Raw genomic sequence first — 26,060 nt, 5'->3', positions numbered from 1 at the left:
ACCAGCCAGCTCCCCTTCATTGCTGCTGTTCTGCCCTGCTGAGGTCTCATGGGCCTGATTTGAAACCCAGGATTTTTCACAGAACCTATATGTGAAATGTTTCTCAAGTGCCCAAACTGACTCAAAGGTCAGAGCCCCAGCTTGGAGAGTGGCTGAGGGACAGTGGAACCCAAGGTTACATTCAGTAGCTGTTGGAGTGGCTGCAGTGCAGCTTCCCACATCCAGTCAGATCCATGGTCCGTGTGCTGGGGTGGCATCTGCCAGCTGTGGGAAAGACTTAGCTAATGTTTTATGGAGAAATAATAAGATTCCCCTAAAACAGAAAATCCAGGGCTGCTAGCCTTAGGTGGAAAGTACCACAGCCATATCGTGCCTTCAAGTCTGTGGAACTTTTGAAAAGAGGTGATGGATTCTGCAGTCATACAAAAAAATACAGCTTTTTACAGCTAAAAGGGGAAGAGGAGAGGAAGGTGAGGACATGCTGAAATAATGTGATCAATACTGCAGAATAAATCCTCCCAAAGGCAGCCACTGCATGGGATTTTGTTTAAAAGAGAAAGAAATTGATCAAAAATCTCCTCAGAAATTTCTGTGGCAGGAGGCTTAAGGTAGAACCTGCAAAAGGAAAGACTAAGCTAGGCACACACATACACTGCCCAATGTGGAAGGTGAGCATCCTCCACTTGTTTGTTGCTAGATTTTTGTGTCACCTCCTGTGGTTTTGGCAGCATATTTAGGGCTGTGTTAGGTTGATTTTTACAGGAAGAAGATTCCTTTAAAAGTAAATTGTGTGAATACTCCCTCCTCCTCTTAAACTGAGCTGTAAATACAGCTAAATATTTTGTGAATGTGCTTAGGAAGCATTTTATGTGCAGAGGAAAAAAGGACTTTGAACTCACAAATCTTCCCTTGGAAAGTACATCTGAAATGAATCCTTATTCCCTTTGGGTAATCGTAGTGCAAGTAGCCAGCTTTATTGTCTGATGATAGCTGGGCTTTCTTGGATATAGAGAATTTTAAAGATTTCCTTTGAGTCCTGTGAATTTTCAATTTTTGGTATAAATTAGAAATACAGGACCCAATTTAATATTGAACAACAAATAGCTTTTTAAAATAAAGATCCTGCATCAGTAGTGCTGGTCTCTGACATAACTCTTTGTATTCAACCTTGGAGTTTGTTCAGCAGTACACTAAAAACATTCAGGGAAGGTTTTTGGCTTGCTCTCAGGTAGGTCCAGCACTGTCTTGCTCTGGTGTACAGGATGAGGTACCACTCTTTTACAGGGGCACTGGGGCAAGGTTGGAGGGCAAGACTGAGCAGAGACTGAAAGGCTTCCTGAGCCAGAGATTATATCTATTCTTTGACTAGCCAGAGATTTTCATGGTATCATTACATTTAACAGTCTTTGACAGACTTTTCTTCCATAAATTTCTAATTGTGTCTTGATCTCTTGAACCTTTTTAGGCATCTGGTGTCCAAAGCATCCCTTGGCAATGAATTCTATAATTTGTTCCACAAGAACAGATTTCCTTTTGCTCTTAATTCATATTGAATAACTTCTCTTGGTGCCTCCTACTTTTTGCATTACAAAGTGCATCCCTGTTTACTCACATGATTCTGTCTGCCTTTCTATTTCCTCTTAATAATCCCTTTTCAAATCTGAAGAAATCTAAATTATTCACTTTGTTTTTGGGGGGAAGCCACTCCAGACTTGTGATGAGTTGTCCCTTTTGTACCTTTTTATCTTCCTTTACCATAACCTTGTCAAGATGGGAAGACCACAGCTGTGCACAGAATATGGCAGGTGGTTTTAATGCACTGTTCAGTGATGTTTTCAGTGTTCTATTACTTTTCTCCTTCCTAACATAGTATTTGGTTTTTAACAACTACTGTGCACTCAGCTGACACCTCCAGAAAACTATTGAGTGTGACCCCAAGGCCTCATCACTGCGTGGCAATAGCAAATTGGGAACCTGTCAGCATGTGTATATAGTTGGGGTTGTTTTTCTCCAAGTACATCACTTTGCATTTATCAACATTGAATTTCATTTGCCGTTTTGTCACTCAGCCACTCAGTGCTGTGAGATTGTTCAGCTTCCCTTCACAAATAGCTTTCATTCTAATTATCCTGAATAATTTGGTATTGTAAACACACTTTGTCTCCTCTGCAGTCCACTTATGAATAGGTGAGGTTCCCATAAGGTCCCACCAGTGTAAGCCGAACACTGGAAATTCCTGGGCAGGTGAGTCCCACCTCTACCCTGGTAGTGCACAGAGTGTTTTCTTTTTGCTCCAAAACCAGAACAGGTTTTTAAGTAATATTTTCTGAGAGGTCTTTTCATACATTTTAGAAATTGATATGCTGCTCTCTCTTCCAGGGAGCTGTAGACTTCTTCAGGGACCTCTCCCCAATGTGTTCAAGTCATTCACTAGCTCTGCTCCTCAGCTGAGGAGTCTTGCAGTTTGCCCCACAGAGAAGTCAGATATAGTGGGCTGCCTAAAACCCCTTATGGATCTCAATTTAAAAACTGATGTCACATTTGTCATCCTCTATTCCCCTGATAGCCTGACTATATAGGACATGTGCCCTCCAAATTCCTGTATCAAAAAGAGTGTGAAGTGCCACCTCCCACGGTAGAGCTTTTCACTCCCTCCCCCTGGCCGGTTACTGGAATAACACTGTAAGTTTTTTTGAGTAATCATGTCCTTTTGCTCTAAGAAAAGAACACTAAGCCAAGAAATCACCTTCCATCCCCAAAGCTAACTGTGAATTTTTACAGTTTAATGCAGCATTTGGATTTTTGAGATCAGGGAGTTTTATTTCCCTCCTCTGTAATTCTGGAGTGGGCTGGTCAGTGCTGCTGCAGGAGCAGTTAGAGAGGGGAATGCAATCTCTGCAGACCTCTCCTGCCTGTGGCCCTGTGAGCACAATGATTCATTGCCAATTTGGAGTCTGAACAGGCTCGCTGAACTCAGAGGCAGGCTGTCTAGCTCCCTCATCACATAAATTGAAAATATCTTTATACTCCAGTGGCACCTTCTTCTAAATGGTCTGAAATGTAAGAAAATGACATAAATCTATATTTCCAGCCATGTGGCAGGGATTTGCTAATGTTATTCTCATGGTTGCTGCTGCTCAGGGCAGGGGTCACTGGCTCTTTTTAACTGGGGACCTCAGAACGTTAGCAATGGGTTGCATTGAAAACAGATAATGCTGCACTTTGCACACTTCTTGAGATACTAAAAACCCAGTGTAGTTATCCTGGCATCCCTTACAGATTAGACACAGCTCACACCAGGCACATGCTTATAGCTGCATCTATACCAAGGAATTTGGCAGCAGAAAGATGCCATTTCAAAAGCATGCTGCTAGCAGGCAATATTGCATTGGGAATGTTTTATAAACTGGCCCAAAATTGCCTTAATTAGAGGTATTCTCATCCTTTTCATTGCTGTACTGAAACCAGAGGGAAGCAGCGCTGTGAGGCTGAAGGAGGAAGGATTGCTGCAGAACAGGGCCTTCCTGGAGTTCTCAATTCTTATCTCAGTGCTTCACCTACCCTGAGAAATTGGTGTTGTGAATTAAGAGATTAAGAAAAGTGATAAAAGAACTTCAGATATCTGGGGTTTCTATCACTAACCACAGTACCACAGCCATTCCCAAGGGTTGTGCCTGGAAGCCCCCCTTGGATGAGCCATTGGCTGGGCAATGCAAGGTTTTGGTCAGACTCTGACACCTCTGCCCCACCATCCTTTCCCCTCTCATGCATTTTACAGGAGTTTTTAGCTAGCTATTGATGTTATTCCTGTGTTGAGTCCTTTTGGTTTGTTTATTTTCACCTCTTTCTAGGCTGTCCCCAAGTCACCTCTCTCTCGAGTGCTGTTGGAGAGTTTATACCAGTGCTAAATTATTACAGAAATCTACACTGTTCCTGGGGGATATCTTCAAATACTATCTGCAGTCTCTGTTGGTATGCTGTCTTCATGTTTGCTGTGATAAAACAAACAGAGAGAGCACTACCACAGAATTCTTGTAATTTGGGATTAAAATAATAGATCAAAACTGATATTGGGGCTGGATGCTTCCATGCTGAAAAATACCAACATTAACATCAAAACACAGCTGTGGATCTTCTCAGGTTTAGTTGCTCAGATTAGGATCCTTTCTTTGTTGTGACTCCTCATTGCTATTCATAGGCTTTCACAGTTCAGCCCCTGCCAGGACATCAGCCTCAAGTAATGGGAAACAACAGCAGCAGTGCTTTGTAAGGCCAAATCAAGAGACCGAGTTCCTGCTCAGCCACTGTAGCAAAAAATCCTGCTCAGAACCTTATACTGCCAGCAAGACACTGGAGCAGTTTGATTTTACACTTAAATGGAAATTCTTTGAAGTTTAGAAGAAACTAATCTGTAACTTGTTTCAGAAAGGCAATTAAAATGGGTCGTTAAACCTGGGTGTATCAAATTCCAATTAGCATTAGCATGGACAATATAATTAAAAGGTAAATTAGCCATAATAGCATAGACTAGAACACTTCTTACAGTAACTAACAGTCAATTGAAACCATGTTCTTTGGTTTCTAGGGTTGTCAATGATTAAGTTGAAAGGACAGAATAAAGCCTGTATCCATTCATCCTGGGACAGTAATGTGTTCTGGGAAGTTAAACATGAGGAGCAGCAGTGTGCAAGCCAGCCATCATTAAAATCAGTGGAGGGCACTAAGCAGGATTAAGGAAAGCCAATGGAAATATTCTAGAGATGAAAAGTTTATGGATGAATTATGAATGTGATGACACAAACACTATCTGTCCTACTCCAAGGTGCCAGTAAGAATTTTGTGCCTGCTGGGAGAGGATTTTGTTTAGGCTGAGCTGCAGTGAGCAGCCCTGACCTGGTGGCCTGCCTGCAGACGTAGGTTTTAGTAGTAATGCAATCATGGTGATGTTTTTAGTGCAGCTGAAGGACTTAGTAGCCAGTAAGGTTTAGAAATCCCAGGGTGTTCATTGCACAAGCAACAGAAAATGCTGGGAAAGTAAATATGTGATATACATAAATGTGGTAAAATGGCATAATTAAGATGGGGACTTTTGGAGACTTTCTCCAGGGTGTTATTGATTAACACTGAGGTGTCCTCTTCTGCCAAGGGGTAAATAATACTCTGAACAGAGGCACAGATAACAGACTGCAACTAGTCTTGTCTCTTTGCAGCCTTCTGTGCATTGATGAAAGGCAACCAGCTCAGCTTTAATAACAGAGGAATGTGAAGTTTTGCCTTTCTGGCTGGTGGGGGGAGCCTGTGGTTTAGTAATTTGCTGTTAAGATTTGGAGAGATGAGCCTCAGAGGGTAGGAGAGCGTGGATACCCACCCTCTGCTCTCAACCCCATCTGGGTTTTGGCACAGCCAAACCCAGGCCAGCGTGGAGCTGAGGACCCTGGTCCTCAGTCCCTTTCTCATTGACAGCTTCAGTGTCCCAAAGCCTTGGCCGTGTCCTGGACTGGAGGGGAGGGCTGAAGACTTTAAAAAGACAAAAATAGCTGAGGTATATTGGCAAGGGGGAAGCTTTTCTGTAACAGTCTCCTTTTGCTATGCTTCTGCATTGTGTAGATATAGGAATCCACCATTACAACAGCTTTCCAGAGTATTAAAAACCATTTAGAATGCTGTGTGTTAAGAAAAGCCATTTTCAGATCATCAGCTCTCACAGCGTCAGACCTCCTTTTCCACTGCTGTGTTTTTCACCATCTTAGCTTAATCTTCCTCTTCTATTAACGTTATATTGGCCAGCTGGGAACATGTACAGCTGAGGAAACAGTCACCATCAACATAAAAAGGTTAATTAAAATGATTAACCTCCCCAACTATTCCCTTATGGAAAAGTCCTATAGAATTTAATAGAAAATGATACATTTACTATGTAGTATTTAAACTGTCAGAGAAAATTCCTTAGCAGGGAGGTAATTCCCTATTAAATTCTATAACTTCTCAGAGTATTCTCCACAGAACCTTATTGGATTAATCTGTATTAAATTCTACAGCATTTGGCATAAATTTTTCAATGCCAATAACTTCTAAAAAGAATTTTATAGTGATGCAGGGATGTAGGGTTTGATGTGAGGCTTTTCAGAAGTAGGTAGGGTATTTTTTAGGAGTGACCTGTAAGGGTACAGCAGTGATGTTGAATGATTTCTAAATGAAAATATAGGTAAAACAAAATTACATTAAATCAACCTAACATGTAAATATTGCTGCTCTTCCAGCCATGACTTAGGCTGAACTGATCCTGCCTATTGTGTTATCTGAAATCCCTTGCTTACTGGAGCTGACAAGCAGAATTAGGGGAAGAGCACACTTTAATATGGGTTTTTTTATTTGATAAAAGTGAAACTATGAAAATTCCATTAGGGCCAGCTGAGAGTTTTGCTTGATTCGTCTTTGTCTTTGCTCAGCTCATCTCCTTGAGCACAGTATGTTTCTCCCTGTGGAGGGTTGGGAAGAGAGAGAGAAGCAATTGTTATTTGAGAGTGTCACATGGATATAAGAGCTATAAAACGTACAAGGTTTTAGTATACTTTGCACTTTTAAAATGTAAATGTTGGGGAAGATATCAAAATTGCTATGCAAGTCCTTGGTGAAATGTCTGCATAATGCTGAACTCCTACATCTGCTGTTTGTATAGCATTTCTTGTGATAATTTTTCTCTGTCACTTAGCTCGTGATCTTTGTAGCAGCTGTGAGCTCCTAATGACTTTGCCTCTTAGGTTCTATACTGTTATTTTTAAAGTCTGAAGTACAAAGTAATTTGGCACTTCCTCACATATCCTGGGGGGAAATTGGTTCTGTTTGGTGCAATTTCTGAGAGTCACAATAGATTTGAATAAATATAATTTCTTCCACAACTTTGTAAACTTCAAATTTTAATGGTTTTTTTTCAAAAATATGTCTTGAAATGAAGAATATTTATGCTAGTCATAACAAGAGGGTTCTCTTTTTCAGGAAGATTATGGTGAAACAGATACTAAAAAGGTGTATCTTGGAGATGAAAAGACTTCTGAGTAATTCGGTTTGTAGGACAGTTTCTGAAGGGTGTAGCTCTCTAGGGGAGTGGCTGCTTCACTTTAGAGTCAAAAAAAAGACCCTCCATTGCCCCATTTCAACAGCTCTGTATTCTGTTGTTAAACAGAGTAAGGGGTGGGTTAAGAACTTAAAAATTCCAGGGGAACTGGGTATTTTACCTACAGCCCCATCTAGACAGACATCTGCATCTCTGGTTTCATGAGCACCCTGGTCTCTCTCTGCTTTGTAAATGTGCATGGGTGCAACCTTCTCTTCACTGGATCAGGGCTGTTAATCAGCATCCAGGCAGTGGTATTTAAAGCCCTCATTGTTATCTTCAGAGATCTCTTTTATTTATATTTTACAAGAGGCATCTCTCTGCAGAGAACTAGCAAAAGATCAGTGCCAAACTTAAATGTCAGAAACCCCATTTTGAGAGGTTATAAGCAGATAAGTTGTCCAGCAATCAAAAGTCTTCTGTTGAAACGGTTTTTGTTCTTAGTTTGCTACACTGCACTGGCCACTCCTGCATCTGAGGGACCCTATCTTAGCTCCCCAAGGAGGGACTAAGTGGGGCATGGCAGGAGATGCAGAAGGTGATGGACTGGTGGTCAGAGGGGACAGCTGGAGCTCAGGGTGCTCATCTGTCCCCAAGCCTGTGGAGAGGAGTGTGACCAGGGACGGCTGACGTGGCTTAGTGTGAGACCACAACATACAGGACAATACTGAAAGGCTTTGTGTTTAACCCAGCAACTGAAATACTGATACTTTGAACGTGGTTTCCATGAGCTGTTGCAAAAGGAGAGAAAGCTCAGGGTTTTTTGGACTGACAAATTTTCCATGTGAATAATCTTTCTGCCTAGGAAGTGCAGCGCTGTACGGCTGACATGAACATCACTGCAGAGCATTCCAACCACCCCGACAACAAGCACAAGAACAGATACATCAACATCCTGGCCTGTAAGTGAGCACTGCCTAAGCACAATGAATAACCCAAAAGGGCACTCTCCTCTTGCAGTGTGTGTGTGTGTGACTGGAACAGGCAGATGGCCCCAGGGTACATTATTACCCAGGGTATAATAAACATGTGAAAGTGTGGCTGGGAGATCCTTTCCCCGTTAAAGGCAGTGAATGTTTTGACTTCTCTGGGGCCAGGATTTCACTCCAGCTTTTGTTTTGAAATATTTCACAGCTTGAATGTCCAAGCAGAGTTGTAGAAGTTTGGTATAAAATTTTTCAGAGGAATAACTGGGATAAATATATGATCAGAGCTCTCCTGCCTGCTAATGCCTGAAAACTGGTCTAGGGGAAGTACATGGAGGAACAAAGAGTTTTACTGATGATTCCTGGGATTACCCTACAGTCCCAAAGGTGCTAAATCTTACAGAGTGTATCTGCTGTATTTCAAACTGCTGTAGCTCTGTGTAGGATTTGGACAAATAGTGATCTTTGTAGCACAGAGCAGGCTTTGCCTGTATCCCTCTGAGAACTGCAAATCTGGACTCTGCTCTAGAATGCAAATGATCTGGGATGGAAGTGCAGTAACTTTTCCCCTGTTGTTCTCTTATGTGGAATGGGTGGCAGATGCAACTGTCACTGGTTTAGGGACAGACATGGGCAGACCACTGGTAAAAAGTTCACAATGTTCATAAACATGGCAGTAAATCTTGAATGCTTTTGATGCTTTTGATGGCATAGGAAGGAAATGCATGTCTCTAACAGATTTTCAGTAGTAATCAAGGTACTGGCTGAGGACCAGTTCTCATACCTGTGAAAGACTTGCTGTGTGGCCTTGGGCAGAGGCATTCATTGAGCTTGTCCCAGCTCTGATTTTAGACATAGAAGTCTCATCTCTCTAGGTACACAGATATGACATTGAAGGAGAATTGAAGCAGGCATTTCAGTCCTCCACATTATCATTGGAGGATCCTCTTTCTCCACTGGTCCTCAAGGAAAGCAAATGAAATCAGTCTTTATGCTTGAAGTTGGCTCACATGTCTCATCTCTGCATGAGCTGGAAGCACCACACAGCCCAGTGCTTCTGCCTAGGAGCAGGACTATGATTTTTTCCTGCTTTAAGGTGGAGTCAAGCATTTGAGTGAAACAAAAAGAGGAGCTAAAGATCACAGCCTCAAGTCTGTCCTCATGCTGTGATGATGGTGGTGAAGGAGTGAGGACATTCACTGAGCTCCCAGAGCCAGCAGAGCTGTCTGAGCCCAACACTGAGGGGAGGATAATGAGCTGAGTCAAGCAGAGGCAGCGTTTCACAGCCCCATGGGGTGCCCTGGCTCTTTGAATCTCAGTACCCTGAGTGATGTAGATGATTCTAGAAATTGTGCTCCTGAGGCTCCAGTGCCCTTTAAAGAGAAGCTGTCCCAGCATGAACCACGTACTTTAAGGGATGTGAAGGCTGAAAACCTGCACATGAGCAGATGACCAAGAGCAGATACTCCCATCTCCCTCTTGACTCCAGTCCAAGGCCAGTCCTTCTGTGTATTAGTAAGGGCAGCCCTGATACCCAGGAAATACTGTTTCCCTAATGTTTCTCTGCTGTGTTTTTTATCCTGCAGATGATCACAGCAGGGTGAAGCTAAGGCCTTTACCAGGAAAAGATTCTAAGCACAGTGACTACATTAACGCGAATTATGTTGATGTAAGTTGTAATGGTTTTTATCTGCTCTACCTTTGAATCCTTCCACAGGAAGGAAGTACTGTCACTTGTGATGTGATTGTGTTTTCCAACTTCACCTGATAGTTTTGCTACAAATTCATCACTATTCTGAATTAGAAAAGCACCTTTCTTATTACTTCTAAAATATTAATTTTTCTGCCATGATACTGCTTTCATCTCACTTGGCATTATGGTTTTCTTTGAAGGGTTACAACAAAGCAAAAGCCTACATTGCTACCCAGGGACCTTTAAAGTCTACCTTTGAAGATTTCTGGAGGATGATTTGGGAACAAAATACAGGAATCATTGTCATGATCACAAACCTTGTTGAAAAAGGAAGAGTAAGAGATTTTCTCGTTTGTTAGTGGTTGCTCCTTAACACTTCCCCGAATCACCTGGGCAGAATTTGTTTAAATGGCTTGGGATGATATGTACTGATGCATAACACATAAGTAACACAAAACAGGGACACATCCTATTGTATTTGCAGGGTGCCCGACAAAGAAAAGAATGATAAATCTGACTCCATGTTCTCAGAAGGCTAATTTATTATTTTATGAAACTATAATATATTAAAGAATGCTATACTAAACTATACTAAAGAATACAGAAAGGATACTTATACAATGCTAAAAAGATAGTAATGAAAACTCGTGACTCTTTCCAGAGTCCCAACACAGCTTGGCACTGATCGGCCAATGAGTGAAAACAATTCAAACCAGAAACCAATGAAACAATCACCTGTGGATAAACAATCTCCAAACACATTCCACCTTTGAGCAAAACAGAGGAGAAGCAAATGAGATAAAATTGTTTTCCTTTTTCTCTGAGGCTTCTTAGCTTCCCAGGAGAAAAGTCCTGGGCGAAGGGATTTTTCAGAAAATGTGAATGCCACAACATCCTGAGCCATGATTTTTTTCAAAAAGCTCTAGACACGAATACAAAGCAGCAGCTCAGGCCCTTACCTAACTCACCCACCTGTGTCTGTGTTCAGAGGAAGTGTGATCAGTACTGGCCCACGGAGAACAGTGAGGAGTACGGCAACATCATCGTCACGCTCAAGAGCACAAACGTCCACGCCTGCTACACCGTGCGCCGCTTCACCGTCAGGAACACCAAGATGAAAAAGGTGAGCCAAGCCCTCATCCAGGTGTCTTCTGGCTTGGGTAGGTAGGATGCAAGGCACACCAGAGCAAAACTCAGGGTTTGTATAGGCAGCCTGGAGAGGCAGGTGGGTGGGAAATAAGTAAGTAAAGACAGGATTACGGAGAACCTGTTGCTAAGGTTTCACCTGTATTTCTTTTACTCAAGTGCACTGCAGCTTTAGTGTCCTTGTAATTGCTGTTATTACCTGTTCCCACATGTATTTTTCCTCAAACTCTGTCTCCACCCATCAGCAGGTAGAGCTGCAGGTTTCTTCTGTCAGAGTCCAGCACTTTTGCAGCTGAGCAAGTCAGAAGGACTGACGATATTTTTATGCTTCTTTTCCCTCCTCTCTCTCTTGTCTCTGCACCCCCTGGTACCCAGGGCCAGAAGGGGAACCCCAAAGGGCGGCAGAACGAGAGGACTGTCATTCAGTACCACTACACCCAGTGGCCTGACATGGGCGTGCCCGAGTATGCCCTGCCCGTGCTCACCTTCGTCAGGAGATCCTCGTCAGCCAGAGCCCCGGACATGGGACCAGTGGTGGTGCACTGCAGGTATGGTGGCTGTGACAAATAGTAGCTGTTCTAGCTACTTCTGCATTTGCTTTCATCTGTCTGTGTTTCATGGGTTTCTCTTATGTTCTCTGTAGTGCTGGTGTTGGCAGAACTGGTACCTACATTGTGATAGACAGTATGCTGCAGCAGATAAAAGACAAAAGCACAGTTAATGTCCTGGGTTTCCTGAAACATATCAGGACGCAGCGCAACTACCTCGTCCAGACAGAGGTAAAAAATGCAGTGGGGTTGAATTTAAGGCCTTGTTCATTTTTTCATTGTAATCAAAAAGAGAATATTTTTTTTCCAATTACTTCCCTGTAAAAATTGATTATATTACTGATATTTTTCTGCACTGGAATATCTCTCTTTTTTTAGACCAGAAACTTCAGATTTTGGTTTTGACTTATTCAAAATTGTATGTGCTACATTTATAAATACATATTCTGAATTTGGCAGTATTTGCATGAGTGGCTTGTTTTGCACACCCTTTCCTTTAGTGTGCACTGCTCCTCAGACAAAGATGTACATTTAGGTTATTCCAAATGTCCACCTGACATGCTGATGTTTTTCTAGGAGCAGTACATTTTTATTCATGATGCCTTGTTGGAAGCCATCCTTGGGAAGGAGACTGAAGTGTCTGCAAACCAGCTGCACAGTTATGTTAACAGCATCCTCATTCCTGGCATAGGAGGGAAGACACGGCTAGAAAAGCAATTCAAGGTAAGTCATAATCACTGCCATGCAGAGGGACCTAATGTTCCTACCCTCTTTTATATGGCCTGTCTTCACTGCCCATTGTCATGGCTAAGGAACCAAACCAGAAAACTTGATCAGCACAGCTCAACATCTTGAGAGGTTCAGTCCTATACAGTCCTAGCTTCACTGCTGAAATCAGTGCTCATGCTCTTCATTCAGAGGTGAGAAGAGGGACAGAGACACTGGTTGGGACTGTGCTGCTGGTCTCCCTGTCCCCAAGGGGGCTTGGATGTTCCCAAGTCTGTGGTTAGCATGGCTGCAAGTCTTCCCCCAAACTGTGGCTCTCATGCATACAAAGAGGGGAAAGACAAGAGATGAGGTTCTTTGCACCACCTTCTATTTCATCAGTGTAGATAAGGAATTACAAATGTTTTAAGACCAGGAAACACAATATGCCTTTCTCATTGCTAATTGTGATGCTTGCTGTGTTTCCTGCTATGTCATGGCTGCTTCCTCCCTGGCCAAAGTAATTTCTTTTTCCCAGATCTCTTATTTGAAACCTGAGATTTTCTGACTCCACTTTATTTGAATACATTGTATAATATTTTGTGAGAGTTTGTATCATAAGGAGACACATGACATCTGTTTTCACAGCTAAACTCACTCAGTTAATAACTACCCAATAACTACCCAAGGAACTGAAGCTGTTAAATTACACCAGGTGCGAAGCTATTCAAGAAATGAATCTGAATTCACTTGTAGGAATCTCAGTATTTCTCCATCACTCAAGACATTCCAGATGCTTAATTACTAAATTAAAGGAACAAGTACAAGAGCACGCCCACAGAAAATGCAGGAGGAGGCAAAGATTTGTTATTTTAAAAAGTGTTGCACTTTTACAAACAATTCTAAATTATATGTATAAATTATATGTTTTCTGATGACTCGTGCCAAAGTTTAAAAACCCTAAGTGCCATTTTCAGAAATTACTTTCTCTGACAACATTGCACAGTTATTTAGAATCCCCATAACTTCTAATGGGGCTTATGCCAGTGCACAGATGAGTTGAGTGCTATCTTGTTTAGAGTGCATTTCAAACTGGGATGTGACCAGCAACAATTATGAGATCTTTCTCTTGTTTCTGCTGCTCCCACAGAGCTGGCAGAAAATAACTTGTGCTCATACCCCAGTAGAGCAATTTACATTCAACCATCTTAGAGTGAAATGACACTGAGTATCAAGGTGTGAGTGCAGGAGATGTGAAAGCCACCTTTACTCTCTTTGCTCTGGCAGAGTTTCCGTATGTACTGGGGAGTATTCAAATACAAATCTATATTTCTTTGTGCCTCTAGACAGCCCAGAATGAACATGGCAGACCAGAGAATGTAGCCCATGGCCTCAGATCTCAGATGCTGTGTGGTGGGTTCCCCAAAGGCCTGGCAGAAAAAGACATTCTGCAGGAACGATCTGGCTGTTATTTTGGGAGAAAAAAAAAAAAAATATTAAGTTTTTGTTGCTCTATTTTACAAGCTTTTATTCCTCAAGACCTGCTTCTGACTAAACATACCTGAAAATCTGTGAAATATATTCTCAAAGATAATGAAACGTAGTGTTCTGTGAAAATACATTTTGATGGAACTTCATATGCAGGATGTTGCAAAGCTGTGAGCTGCAGAGATCTTTTTATCTATTAAACATGTTGTATGAAAAGGATGATTTCCATTGGAAACTTGAGTACTTTAAACAAGTTTTAACAATGCAGTTTATTCTTCTACTAATGCATCTTTGCAGGAGTTGGCAAAGAAACCTCCTCTCTTCATTTAGAGCGCTCTGAGGGCTGACTTACTACTTTATTCTCTTTCAGCTGGTTACACAGTGTAATGCAAAATACGTGGAATGCTTCAGTGCTCAGAAAGACTGCAACAAAGAGAAGAACAGGAACTCATCAGTTGTGCCATGTAAGATCACATCTTTGGTTTGATTACTGCCGAGCATAACTTTTTGTACTGAATTCTCCCGGTGTTATGCATGAAAAGACATAGCCACTAGGAAGGGGAAATGTAATCTTTTGTTCAGCCCAAGCTGTCTTGTCTTTCAGTATTACCCTGATGAAAATGAACAAAAGGAAATAGTTGCAGTGTCAGCCAGATATACTGTCCAAGTGAAATGTTAATTTGAAGTGCTTAAGAATTTGAATAATTAGGTAGGGGATAAATCTATGGAACACTGAGAGATTACTTTGATACCAGCTCCCAGCTCTGGTGAGATCTCCCAGAGTGATTGGCACCAGTTATTTGTAATTCAGCTACTGCACTCGGTTTCTCTGTGTGAGCCACCCCAGATTTAAGGGTATTTAGTGCCTGAGGACACAGTTTCACAGTCATTAAAATAGAATCTGTGCATGGCTGTCAAGCAATATGAACTTGCACCAGACCAAGCACGGGCAGTGTCATCCCCATCACACAACCCAGAGTACAGGACACAGAGGACAGATGATAGCCAAGCTAGCACAGAGTAATAGTGACACAGATACAGTCCCTCATGAAGTTTGTTAATAAAAAGGAAAGTCACCAGAATACATCTTAAAAACAGATGGGAACACACTGGAAATAGGCTATTTGGTTTGGCCCTTTGTGTTATGCAGCTGCACTGATTTCAGTTTGGCTTTTGGGGGCTGTCAGAGGGTTTGAGGATGATGTTGAGCCCAGCCCTGAAACAAAGGGAAGTGTGGATCTGCGGAAGAGCACCCACTTCTGGGAGGTTCCCCGTTAGGGAAGATGGTTGTCTCTGGAGGTTGTCTCACCCTGTGAGAGATGGCTGTGCTACAGAGTGGTAGGGAAAACAAAATAAATCAGCTGGGTTTGTGTGCTGCTGGAGACAAATGGAACACTACACACAAGAATTACCCGAAATCCCCTGTTATCACTGCATATACTGTTATTTGGTAATTCAGCCTGCTGTGAAAATCTTTGCTATAGTAAAATTTGATTCCTGAAATTACTTTGTCCTTGTGGGAATATTGTGCAACATTCTCTTTTATATCCTGTGTTAGCAGGCAGTGCTTTAACACAGTTAAAGTGCTGGCCTGCTCCTGTGGGAGATGGGAGCTGCACACTGTTTGCTTTGTTAACGGCTGAGAAATTCTTACTTTCTGCATTGTGCCATGATCAGACTTTGATCTTTTGTTTTCTCTTTGGTTTTTTTTTCCTTAATGTTATAGCTGAGCGTGCTAGAGTGGGCTTGGCACCACTGCCTGGAATGAAGGGAACAGATTACATTAATGCCTCTTATATCATGGTGAGGAAGCCAACACCTAATTACAAAGTAAAATCAATTCTAAGGTGCTAAATACCAGATGCCTATAATTGTCTTAATTCTGTATGTAATGGCTGTGTATTAACAGATGAGATTTTAACACCTTCCTCATAATGTAAAGCTATTAACCATGTTTTATTAAAGATTCTTGCCTAAAAAAATTAATTACAAGATGCATTTAGATGGAATGTGTATTTCTGTGAGATACAGTCAAATAGATACTGGTATTTAAAGTAAATTAAAGCAGTAGGGACTCTGTAGAATTGAAATGGAGTTAAGAAAATATAGTCTGTGTGAAAATGTTGTGGTGTGAAATGAAATAGGGTCATTATGTGTCCCCAGAAATTAAATCAATGCTTTAAAAGTATGGGAGGCAGTAAGTAATGTGTGTTTGTTTTGCTGCCAAAGGGCTACTACAGGAGTAACGAGTTCATCATAACCCAACATCCACTGCCACATACAACTAAAGATTTCTGGAGAATGATCTGGGACCACAATGCACAGATCATTGTCATGCTGCCGGACAACCAGAGCCTGGTGAGTTGCCTGCGTGGTGCCACTGTCACAGCCCAGCTGGGCACAGCACAGGGTCACTCATTGCCTGCTGGGGCTGTTTTGTGGCTGAAAGCAAAGCCAATTTTTGAGCCACCTACTCAAGCTTTGCCATAAACTGGTCACAAAAAGATAAGTTCAATAATGTAGGGATGTTCTTTTGCTGTTGCCTTTGCACTCGCCCATGGACATCCAGGGCTGGAGGGACATCCAGCCCATCCAGGGCTGTGCTGTGCTCACAGATAGCACAGCACACCAGTGCTGTCAGCATCTGCAAGGCTCCTGAGGGCTGCCTGGCAGGATGCAAGGACTGAGGGTATGAACAGGCTGGGGTTATGGGTAAGGACTTTGAGAGGAGCAGAAATGCAAGGTAGGGACAGGAGGATAATTGCTTGTTTTCCTGTGAGCTTAAGTCTTAGGCCATGCAAGACTATGAGTGCAAGACTGCACATGCCATTTTTAATGAAAGTAAAAAGCAAACAAGTATGTTAATTTAAGTGAAAATAATGAGTCAGACAGAGAGATAGAATAAGGAGACACAGGTGAAGTGCTAATCACTACTTCCAGATTTACTAGCACATCTCAAGAGGGCGTGTTGAAAAGGATTAGGAGCTAAGCGGTTCGTTTCTTCATGCACGCATCAGTGAGGTGAATAGACAATTGTAGCTGAAAGTGGAAGAGAAACCACCCTCATTACAGCAGGAAAATAGCAGTCATGAGGGGCTACTAAAGAGGCAGCAGTCAATATGCTGCTTGTGTGTGGGGATGAAAGGGAGTGCAGCCCTGCAAGGAGTGCTCAGAGACATTCAATTGGATCAGAAAGTGCTTATGAAATGAAAGTATGTCAGGTGGAAATGAAGAGGCTGATCTTGTCTTCACATGTACATGAAATAGCTCTGCAGAACCACAGTGATCAAAGGGTAAAGATGGAATGCTGGGCTCAGCCACCATGCTCTCACCTTCCCAGGGTGGAGGTGGCCAGGATGGCAGTGGCATCTGGCCTTGGCTCAGTAGTCAGTTTGGGATGTGTTGGCTGGCAAGAAGGGATGGCACAGGATTCAGACAGCACCAAGGTGTTGGATGTGCAATGCCAAAAGACAAGACAATAATGGAAGGTACCTGTATGAGGACCTGTCAGTGGCAGGACAGGTCCTTTGCCTGGCACTTGGCCATATTACTCTGCTTCCCAGCACTTCTGCTTATTTAGGGCAGAATTGTAAGGATGTAAAACCTTAAGTCACATTTTCAGAATGAGCACTGACAGCACAAATCTCAACAGTATCTGGCGGATCAGAGCTGCAGACCCACAGAAATACACTTGGTTTAGGAGGGATGTACAAGGCCATGGCTGGATGACATCAGCTCATGGTTCATGTTTGCTCATGAGTGAGAGATGGGATGTCCAGAGACATGGGTTTGCTCTGTGCATGTGCTCATTCTGCAAGGACATAGACCTTTGAAGGCAGGAGAAGATACAGACTTTGCATGTAGGTGGTGACAGACCATAATTTCCTTTCTCTGCAGCACATTAGGAATTCACAGTTATTTTTTTAAAGAAGGACTTTGACAGCTGTTTTAAGGAACAGTTTTCACTTACATCCTGCCAGTCAGGCTACTTCAGCATGAACTTCTTCCAGCCTTCCCAGTCTCACTGAGGTTTTACAGTGTCCCTGCAGTAGAGGTGTTTTGCTGGAGAACTTGCATTAAGTTTAGCCAGTGTTTTTTTCAAGGCTAAGAATATTTGGCTTTTTCTCTTCCACTTTACTCCTCTGCTCACTCCTAAAAATTCAAGACCTACATAAGTATCCATCAATCTCCTAGCTAGGCCTGATCTACAGACCTTGAGTTTTGGATTAGACCAAAATAAACACAAATTAAAAATAGCAAGTCATTATGTTTTAAAGGTCAATGAGTTTTTTCTAAACAAATATCTGACTTTCAAACAAAACTGTGTAGGCAGGAGGTCATAAAGCCTGGGATACAATACAAAGGTTAAGTACGAGCTAAGATTACCATTTGCCTGTGAAACCAGTTAAAAAGCAGATGTTACCTGTTTGAACACACAAAGGGAGAATCTGGCAGGTTTACTGCCTACTGCAATAGTAAATTTGTTTTAGACATAAGTGTTTTTTTAAGGTCAGTTCCTGATCATCTCTATTTATCAAAGCAATTTTTTGATCAGTTGCACCAAGCTATCTGAAAGGCTGCAGTAGTGTGTTCTTTCATTTCTCCAGGCAGAAGATGAGTTTGTGTACTGGCCAAGTCGTGAGGAATCCATGAACTGCGAGGCCTTTACTGTGACCCTTATCAGCAAAGACAGACTGTGCCTCTCTAATGAAGAGCAAATTATCATCCATGACTTTATCCTGGAAGCTACCCAGGTAAAGTAAACCTTCAAATGTGGGTCTTAGCTTTTCACCAAAATTATATCGATGCCATTTAAATACAGAAGAAGACAAGTTCAGAAAATTTTTTAAAAGGATTTATTTGTAAATGCATGTTGCTCTCAGGGGAAAGGTATTTTCATTGGCTCCTTCTCCCCTCTCACATCTTCTACTTCCAGGTAGATTCCTCTAGATAGAGGAATAGTGGCTAGTAAGGCTAGTATTAATTGTCTGTCTTGTTTGAAAGTGAAGACATGTGATTTTACCAAGGTGCATTGTCTTATTTCTGTTTACAAAATTCAGCATTTATAGTTGTTTGGGGGTCTTAACTAATCATCGAAATGATTCTTTTGAACTACAAACCTGCTTCTAGTTTGTTATCTGGATTGCAGCTGGACTTTGCTGCAAGACATTCATTTGCAAGCCCATTTGAATTTGACTTGGTTGCTCTAGTTTGACTTCTGAGCCATAAGGACTCTGAGAGAGGTTTGATATGAGCCCTGAATTCAAATACAAAATCTTTTATTGATTAAATGTTTTGTCAAATTTGCATTATTTTAGGGTGTGCTCACTGTTGCAGAGATGCTGGAGCTGTGTGTCCTCTATGTAAACTGTTTGGAAGAAGAAGGTTTCCCTCCAGTTTGCAGTGAGGCTCTTTCCTCTCTGTCCCTGGGGTGGATGGCTGTGAAGGGGAGCTAATGCCAGGCTGGTTTGTCATTGCAGGATGACTACGTGCTGGAAGTCCGCCACTTTCAGTGTCCCAAATGGCCAAACCCTGATGCTCCCATCAGCAGTACCTTTGAACTTATCAATGTAATCAAGGAAGAGGCCTTAACAAGGGATGGCCCCACCATAGTTCATGATGAGTATGTCATCAGTTTTCTCCCATTTGTGTGCAGCTTGTACACTCAGCTGAAAGACACTTGTTAGGACTGATGTCTATTTCTGCATGGAGTACGTGGGGTTTAATAGTCCAGGAGAAGGTGGGAACAGATTTAGTAGTCCAGGGAACAGATTAAGAATATATAAACTTCCAAGGATGAGTTTTCAGTGGGCAGCTGAGACCAAATACATTTTGCTTAGTGTAATTTTTGTGTTGGTTATAATCTTATGTTCTTCTGCTCCTGGAAATACCCAAAGCAAATCCTACAACCTGTTTCAGAACCCAGCAGGGCTTTGATTTAGTTAAGTCTCTAAGCAGCCTAATGTGGGCTGATGGAAACAAGTTTCAAAACAGCCCAGGCTCCTGTCTAACAGCTCAGGTTTCATGTGCCATGTAAGACAGAACAAGCTTGGCTCAGCTGTGTCTCATGATGAGCAGCAAAAATGTCTTGTGACAAAGGGCCCAGGTCTTCTAATAGCAAAATATTCCAAGGGGCCCATACAGTGCTAAGTGGGAGGGAAGGGGCCCACTAACTCCAGTCCAGCATGTCCCAACACTTGCCTCTTCTGTAGCACAGTGGTGAGCCTTGTCTCACCAGCAATGCTTGAACGCCCAGTTGTAAAGAGTGCTAAATACTGCATTGCCTATTATTACTTGCACACATTATGGAGCTGCAGAATACAATTACAGTGAGGCTGGAGCCTGGGTCTGACCTGATTTCCTTAGAGGGAAAGAGCACTCCTGTAGTCATTCTGTGCCTAAAATCCCAAGGAAGCCCAACTTCTGACAGTGCTCATGTTGTCCTAAGAGCACCACGCCAGCACAAACTCCTGCTCCACCTACAGCCCCCATGCACTGCAGCCTGTTAGAACTTGCCACAAAACAGAATCAGTGGGAAGGTCTTGGGAATCTTTGTAACAGCCTCGCTGCCACATTCTGGTGTGTCAGTGTCAGAGCAGGCACTGTGCTGGTGTCCCAGGAGGGCATTGATATCCACTGGTGCTGCTGGAGCTTTCCCTGCACATCCAGGTTGCTGCAACAGGTTTTTCCCAACTGACTCCTGCAAACGGTGCCCTGGGCTGCAGCAAGTAGTTTTTCTCCCTCCACCTCCTCCTGCCTTGCTTATGCAGACTTTAAGCTCTGTTGCCTTTCACCAGCACTGATTAATTCCAGGCTGGTTTTAATATTCATGCTTTGGGTAGTCTGAAGTGAAGTTTTGCTGCTCTTGCAGTATTTAAGATTATGTTTTACAAAATTAGAAACATTATTGATTTGGGCATTTCATTGCCAGATGAAAAAAGAAAATCAAAATTGCATTCCAAGCAATGCTGAGTCATTCTCTCTGTACATTGCTTTTTTGGTTTATTTGTCATATTCAATGATTTTATCTTTACGCCTAATACATAATGTGGATTCTGCTTTTAATTGGAGTCTAAGGAAATGTAGCTGAAAATGAAAATTTCCCTTTGCTACAAGCAACAACTATATCACATAATCTACTAATAATTACAACTGTAGAATAATTCCAAATATATGAATTTGCAGATAACTGAATTTATGTGGTATTTAGGAAGTACATGGTGGGATGAACTTGCTAACATTTTTTAAAGTTCAGAAATTCCAGCTTGAGACAGTTGTCAAGATTTTTAAATGTAACTGCCCAAGTGTAGGCAACTACGTAAAGATCTGCTGCATAATTTTCTGCTAGAAAATTCTTCAGATTGTTTGGATCTGGAAATTACCAGCCCAAGTGAAAAATATGCTGTTACACCCTCAGAAGGATTTAGTTGTGTCCTGTCAAGTTCATGCACTGGACACTCTGTCCACTGTCCCTGTAGATGAGTCACAGCCATCTGTATGGTGCTGCTGCTTCTCCTCTAGACCTTACATCCAATAGAGCACATCCACTGTGATCCGAGTTCTGTTTCCCTTTCTAGGCAAACTGAGCTTGAGTTTGCAAAAATCATACAAAATTAAGTCAGCATATGTCTTGATTTCCATGGGAATGCTGTACAAATCCTAGGGGTAATTTTGCAGTACAAGATGGTATTTTACAGCATTTGCTGATTATTTCAGTTTTCATATAAAGCTCTCCAAGTGGCTTGGAGAGCAGGTCAGCACTGATGACCCCATTTACTAATGGGAACATTTAAACACACATTTCTCAAAGTCACAGTGCAGACCCATAGCACAGCCAGGACAGAATTTCAGTCTCCTGAGTACCAGGAGAGCAGAGGAGAGTGGAGGCTCCTCAGAAGCCGTTGTGTGGGATCCTTCATGCTGTGCCTCACCCCTGCACCTACAGCCTAAGCACACCCCCAGGCTTGCAGCAGTGAGGTTTCTATCTGATATCTCAAGGATATCTCAAGGACTGATGTGTGCTCCTGATGAATAAATGCTGCTTGGGATTTATTACATGACAACACAGCTCAACTCTTCAAAATCTGTAATGTCTCCTGGGTGCCTGGCTCAGGGATGTTGCCTTTACTGATGAATCAGACCTAGGCAGGATTTTGAGATCTGCCCCAATTACTTGCAAGCACCACAGAGCTGTATTAGTTTTCTGCAATTGTCAGATGTGGAGGAAGAGGCAAAGTCTCATTTCTTTCTAATCACTCATGTTTTGCTTGAGCTCCCACTAATGAATTTAAAATACACTCCACTGTAATGCAGATGCTCTCAGCCCATGTGTTGTGGGAGAACTGATTTCAGTGTTCCAGTCTCCAGGCTGGGTATTTTGGAATGGTTCACGTTCTGCTGCTGTGATGCAGTTCTTTGTGTTCAGTAGTACAGATACCTGAGATTACTGGTGTACCATCAAATTTCTTCTACAAATTAAAATGACAAAAAATAGCCACTATAAAACAAGCATTTAGTAAATACAGAGAGGAACTACCGTAATGAAATAAGGCTATAACAACACTTTCATGACTCTGTGTCAGTTTCTGAGTAACTCTTCATTTTGGCGTGATTTTCCAGGTATGGAGCTGTGTCAGCAGGAACTCTCTGTGCCCTTACCACTCTGTCTCAGCAGCTGGAGAATGAAAATGCTGTCGATGTGTTCCAGGTGGCAAAGATGATAAATCTTATGCGGCCTGGAGTATTTACAGACATTGTAAGTCTTTAAATGGACTATAAATAGATTGTTTACAGGGTTTTCCTCTGAGACCAAAAGCATGAACTAAAACATGCATTGTGTATGTTATCAAGCCCTACAGCATCTGCTACCAAGCAGAATTTGCATTTGAACCTTCTTTGTGTAGTTGTAATTTTTTGTTAACCTCAAAGCCACACTGTAAGTCTCTGATTTGCACTTAAACTTATTTCTCATACTTTGGAGGGAAGCATCATACAGGCAAGTCTTAGCAGAGAAGGACCTTTCAGCTTGTCACCATCTGCCTGCCAGCCCTGTGAGCTAAGCTGTGCTCTTTAGATCTGGCATGTTGTGGTATGAAGGGATGCTCAGGGCAGGTGAAGCTGCAGGGAGATGAGGTTCTTCCCTTAATGTCCAGCAAGAGCGGCCCCTTCCCTGGTGTTGTGGTACAAGGTTCTGCCACCCAGGGAGTGACCTGGGGCTGAGCTGTGGCCTCAGGTTTTGTCCCGCCCTCCTGAAGTGTTTAACAGTATATCAGAAATTATGTCATCTACTTCTAAATTGGAGTTTGGGTTGACAAAGTTAAACTGGATGAACAGAGGTAATTGCTCTAAGTCTACTTCTTTGCTATATGTTTGCTTCTGGTAATGAATGCCCATGACCTTCCCTGGAAATGCCAAATTAAAGTGCCACTCATTTATGTACACTCAAAGGATTGAAATAAGTTGTTCTTTCTTTTCCAGGAACAGTACCAGTTTCTTTATAAGGCAATGCTAAGCTTGGTCAGCACTAAGGAAAATGGAAATGGTCCCATGACACTGGACAAAAATGGTGCTGTGATGGCCAGTGACGAATCTGATCCTGCAGAAAGCATGGAGTCTCTTGTCTAATTGGAAACCTGAAAAGGCACTTAATTTGTAGAACTTCTGAAGACTGAGTGAACTTTTTTGAGGCCTTTTTTGCCAGACTCTAGGTTATACAATAACCCAATTACTTTTTTACACTGATAAAAGTTTTGATATTTATTTTTTGCCATTTTATGTCTTAATGGTATCCTACTGAGCATTTGCACCTCTGTTTATTTCACACAGTGAAACGCAATTTTATCTAGTTTGCACTATATGATCAGTGTTACTGCCTATAATATCCTAATACAAGACAAGCCCTGATGTGACATTCCATGACAACAAACATATGCTTTTTCTGTTTTGTTTAAATGCAGTGAAGTTTTGCTAACTACAGTGACCCTGGAATCTTAAATCTTGAATGCTAGGCCAGATGGATTCTTTCTACAACAGATACTGTACCCCTTCATACCACATTTATTATTTAGTGATCATGTCAAAGTTTTGGTAACGGTGTTCTGCATTCCAGTGGAGTGGATGAGCAGTGTTCATCCTTTCTTGACAAAATGTGGCAGGTGATTATTAGCTACAGTGCAGGTCCAACAGCCTTGTAGAGCTGAAACAATTATTTCTGTATTGTTTCAAATTGCTGTGTTCTTACAGGCCTGAGACTTGCTTCACGTGGAATATATGAATTACATACAAGATAATTATAAATTAGATGCAATTCATATGTGGGATGCAATGATAAGTTTTGAATTTACAGTTTCAAAGTTTCCCCATGTATTCAGGAAAATGTTGATTTTGGTTTTTAACCAGCCCTGTGATGGGAAAGAATTTTGTTTTATTTTCATCGGAGCCAATACAGTGAGAAATCTACAACAACCCAAAAGCAGACCAGTTTTCAGATATATTAAAGGTAGCAATATTTTACATTACTAAGCTATTCAATATTTTAAACACATCTAATTTCCTTACTATTTCTTGAATATGACTTCACACCTAATGGTATGTTACATAATGACAGGCGTTTCTTAATTTCATAACTGTTAGATGCCATTTTTACAGGTGTGTAATTTTCATACTTTAGTGCTAAAACATAAAGTACTGATCCATATTTACTGGTGAAGCAAACTAATAAAAAAACTACCTATAAAGTTACATTCTCCCTCTTTTTTTTTGCCAGACTAATTCCATAGCAAAACCTTAGTTTATTGTGTTTTCCCTCCCATGCCAATAGAATGGTTTTCCCCAGATTATGTCAGTAATTATTGTTTGGAGCATTTAAGTTTACATCCTCACTGGCTCCCTCTTCCTTTGTATTTGGTTGCAATTCAAGAAGGTCGGTCCCTGTTTAACAAAAGAAGTAAGCACATGCTTAATTCTCCTGAAAAGTAAAATTAGTTGTGCCCTTCATAGCTTGGCTGAGTAGGGAGGGGTTATTGAATCTGCCTGCAGAAGAAAATACGTGATTTCAGCCATCCTGACCCTTAGTGTACAGTTAAAGGCACTATCCCTTACATGTGGCATTAATTTCTTCTAAACTACAGAAAATATGCATTGTAATTTTTCATGACTTGTCAAAATACTACAACTTTTTTTTTTATTTAAATGTAAACCTATTAATTTGGCAAGGTTCTGTTTATTTTCACTCACAAGGAAGCTGAAAGCAAACGGCTTAAAAGGATATTGAGAGTAGATATGTTGGTTCAGAACCTCTTAAGGTGCAAACTGATACAGCCTCGCTGAGAGCACAGGAGCTGTGCAAACTGGTATGTGCTAACATTTGGCCTTTTATCTTAATAAGAGAAAGATTCAAAGTATTCAAGGATTCATCAGCAACCTTTTACACAGTCACCTTTTACTTCTCACTTTGTTGAATCCCTTCATCCAAGAAATCCCAGTCATTGCTAATACCAAACAATTTAATAAGCCCGTGGTTTCAGTAAGGCAATCCCATGCCCAGCAACAGCTAGTCCAAATAAAATATGAGCAGAATGTTTCAATATTGTAGCTTGCATCCCCTTTGCACTGCATGGAGATGGGAGTCAGTAGGAGTTAGGATGGCCCTCACTACACCCCAGTAACAGAATGGTTAAAGTAAGTTCTCAAGTGCTGCCCCCAGCAAGGGCTGGAAGGTTTTGCTGAGTGGTTTTCTGGCCAGCCTGCATCAGCCTCAGAGGCTGCTGAGCCCCCCTGTGCCCCCAGTCCTGAACCTGGACCCAGCCAATGCCAGCTGGTAGCACAAAGGGACTCATGAGCTGGATCAGTTCAATCTAGAAAGAAGTATTTTAAGTTCCCGAGGAGATGTAGGGAGAAGTTAGAAATTCAAACCTTGACAACTAAGTGACACAAAGATTACTGCAGGCATCAAAAGGTTGGATTTGTTCAGTACTGTCAGGTGATTACTTTTCATTTCAGTGGCATGATAGAAGATAGCTGTGGTTTGTGACACACTGCCTGAATACCCTTTGTTTAATCCCTTACCTTCTCACAAGTTTTAAGCATCAAGGAACGAACGCTGCAGGGGTTGAACTTTGGTAGATGCTTTGGAAATCCATGCATTTGCATTGGCATTTTCCAACACCTGAAATACTTGTTTGGGGTTTAATCCATGGGGAAGTAATGTTCTATGAGTTCTCCATGGATTATTTTGTAAGGGAGCTCCAGCTGTAAGTTAAGTGCTGTGCTGACAGCCAGGTAGCCAATAGATGGTAGTGATGCATGGGGCTTGAAGGGATGAAGCTAGAAATTGCTTGTGAAGGTCAGGATTAAGCACACAGAAGAGCCAAATCTATCCTCCTGTAAGCAGCTGCAGTTCTGCTCTCTTACACAGGTTTGCACCCTTTCCTTGGGATTGA

At 41.8% G+C, this 26,060-nt stretch overlaps 1 protein-coding gene across 1 annotated transcript in view; it reads left to right on the top strand.

The window, feature by feature from the left end:
* PTPRG (protein tyrosine phosphatase receptor type G) overlaps window positions 1-24,360 on the top strand; it is a 383,561-nt gene extending 359,201 nt beyond the window's left edge. Inside the window, exons 16-29 of the mRNA XM_030227885.2 lie at window positions 7,920-8,016; window positions 9,627-9,709; window positions 9,934-10,068; window positions 10,722-10,856; window positions 11,255-11,427; window positions 11,523-11,658; window positions 12,004-12,150; window positions 13,991-14,084; window positions 15,347-15,423; window positions 15,850-15,978; window positions 18,228-18,374; window positions 19,101-19,243; window positions 22,240-22,375; window positions 23,098-24,360. Of these exons, the coding sequence (XP_030083745.2) occupies window positions 7,920-8,016; window positions 9,627-9,709; window positions 9,934-10,068; window positions 10,722-10,856; window positions 11,255-11,427; window positions 11,523-11,658; window positions 12,004-12,150; window positions 13,991-14,084; window positions 15,347-15,423; window positions 15,850-15,978; window positions 18,228-18,374; window positions 19,101-19,243; window positions 22,240-22,375; window positions 23,098-23,244 (1,779 nt within the window). The 3' untranslated portion in view covers window positions 23,245-24,360. The remainder of the gene's footprint in view (window positions 1-7,919; window positions 8,017-9,626; window positions 9,710-9,933; window positions 10,069-10,721; window positions 10,857-11,254; window positions 11,428-11,522; window positions 11,659-12,003; window positions 12,151-13,990; window positions 14,085-15,346; window positions 15,424-15,849; window positions 15,979-18,227; window positions 18,375-19,100; window positions 19,244-22,239; window positions 22,376-23,097) is intronic.
* The last annotated feature ends 1,700 nt before the right edge of the window (window positions 24,361-26,060 follow it).

This window comes from Serinus canaria, chromosome 12, assembly GCF_022539315.1.
Source record: "Serinus canaria isolate serCan28SL12 chromosome 12, serCan2020, whole genome shotgun sequence".
NCBI lineage: Eukaryota > Metazoa > Chordata > Aves > Passeriformes > Fringillidae > Serinus > Serinus canaria.
Note: the sequence above shows the minus strand (reverse complement) of the source record. Positions and strands in the feature narration are given on the sequence as shown.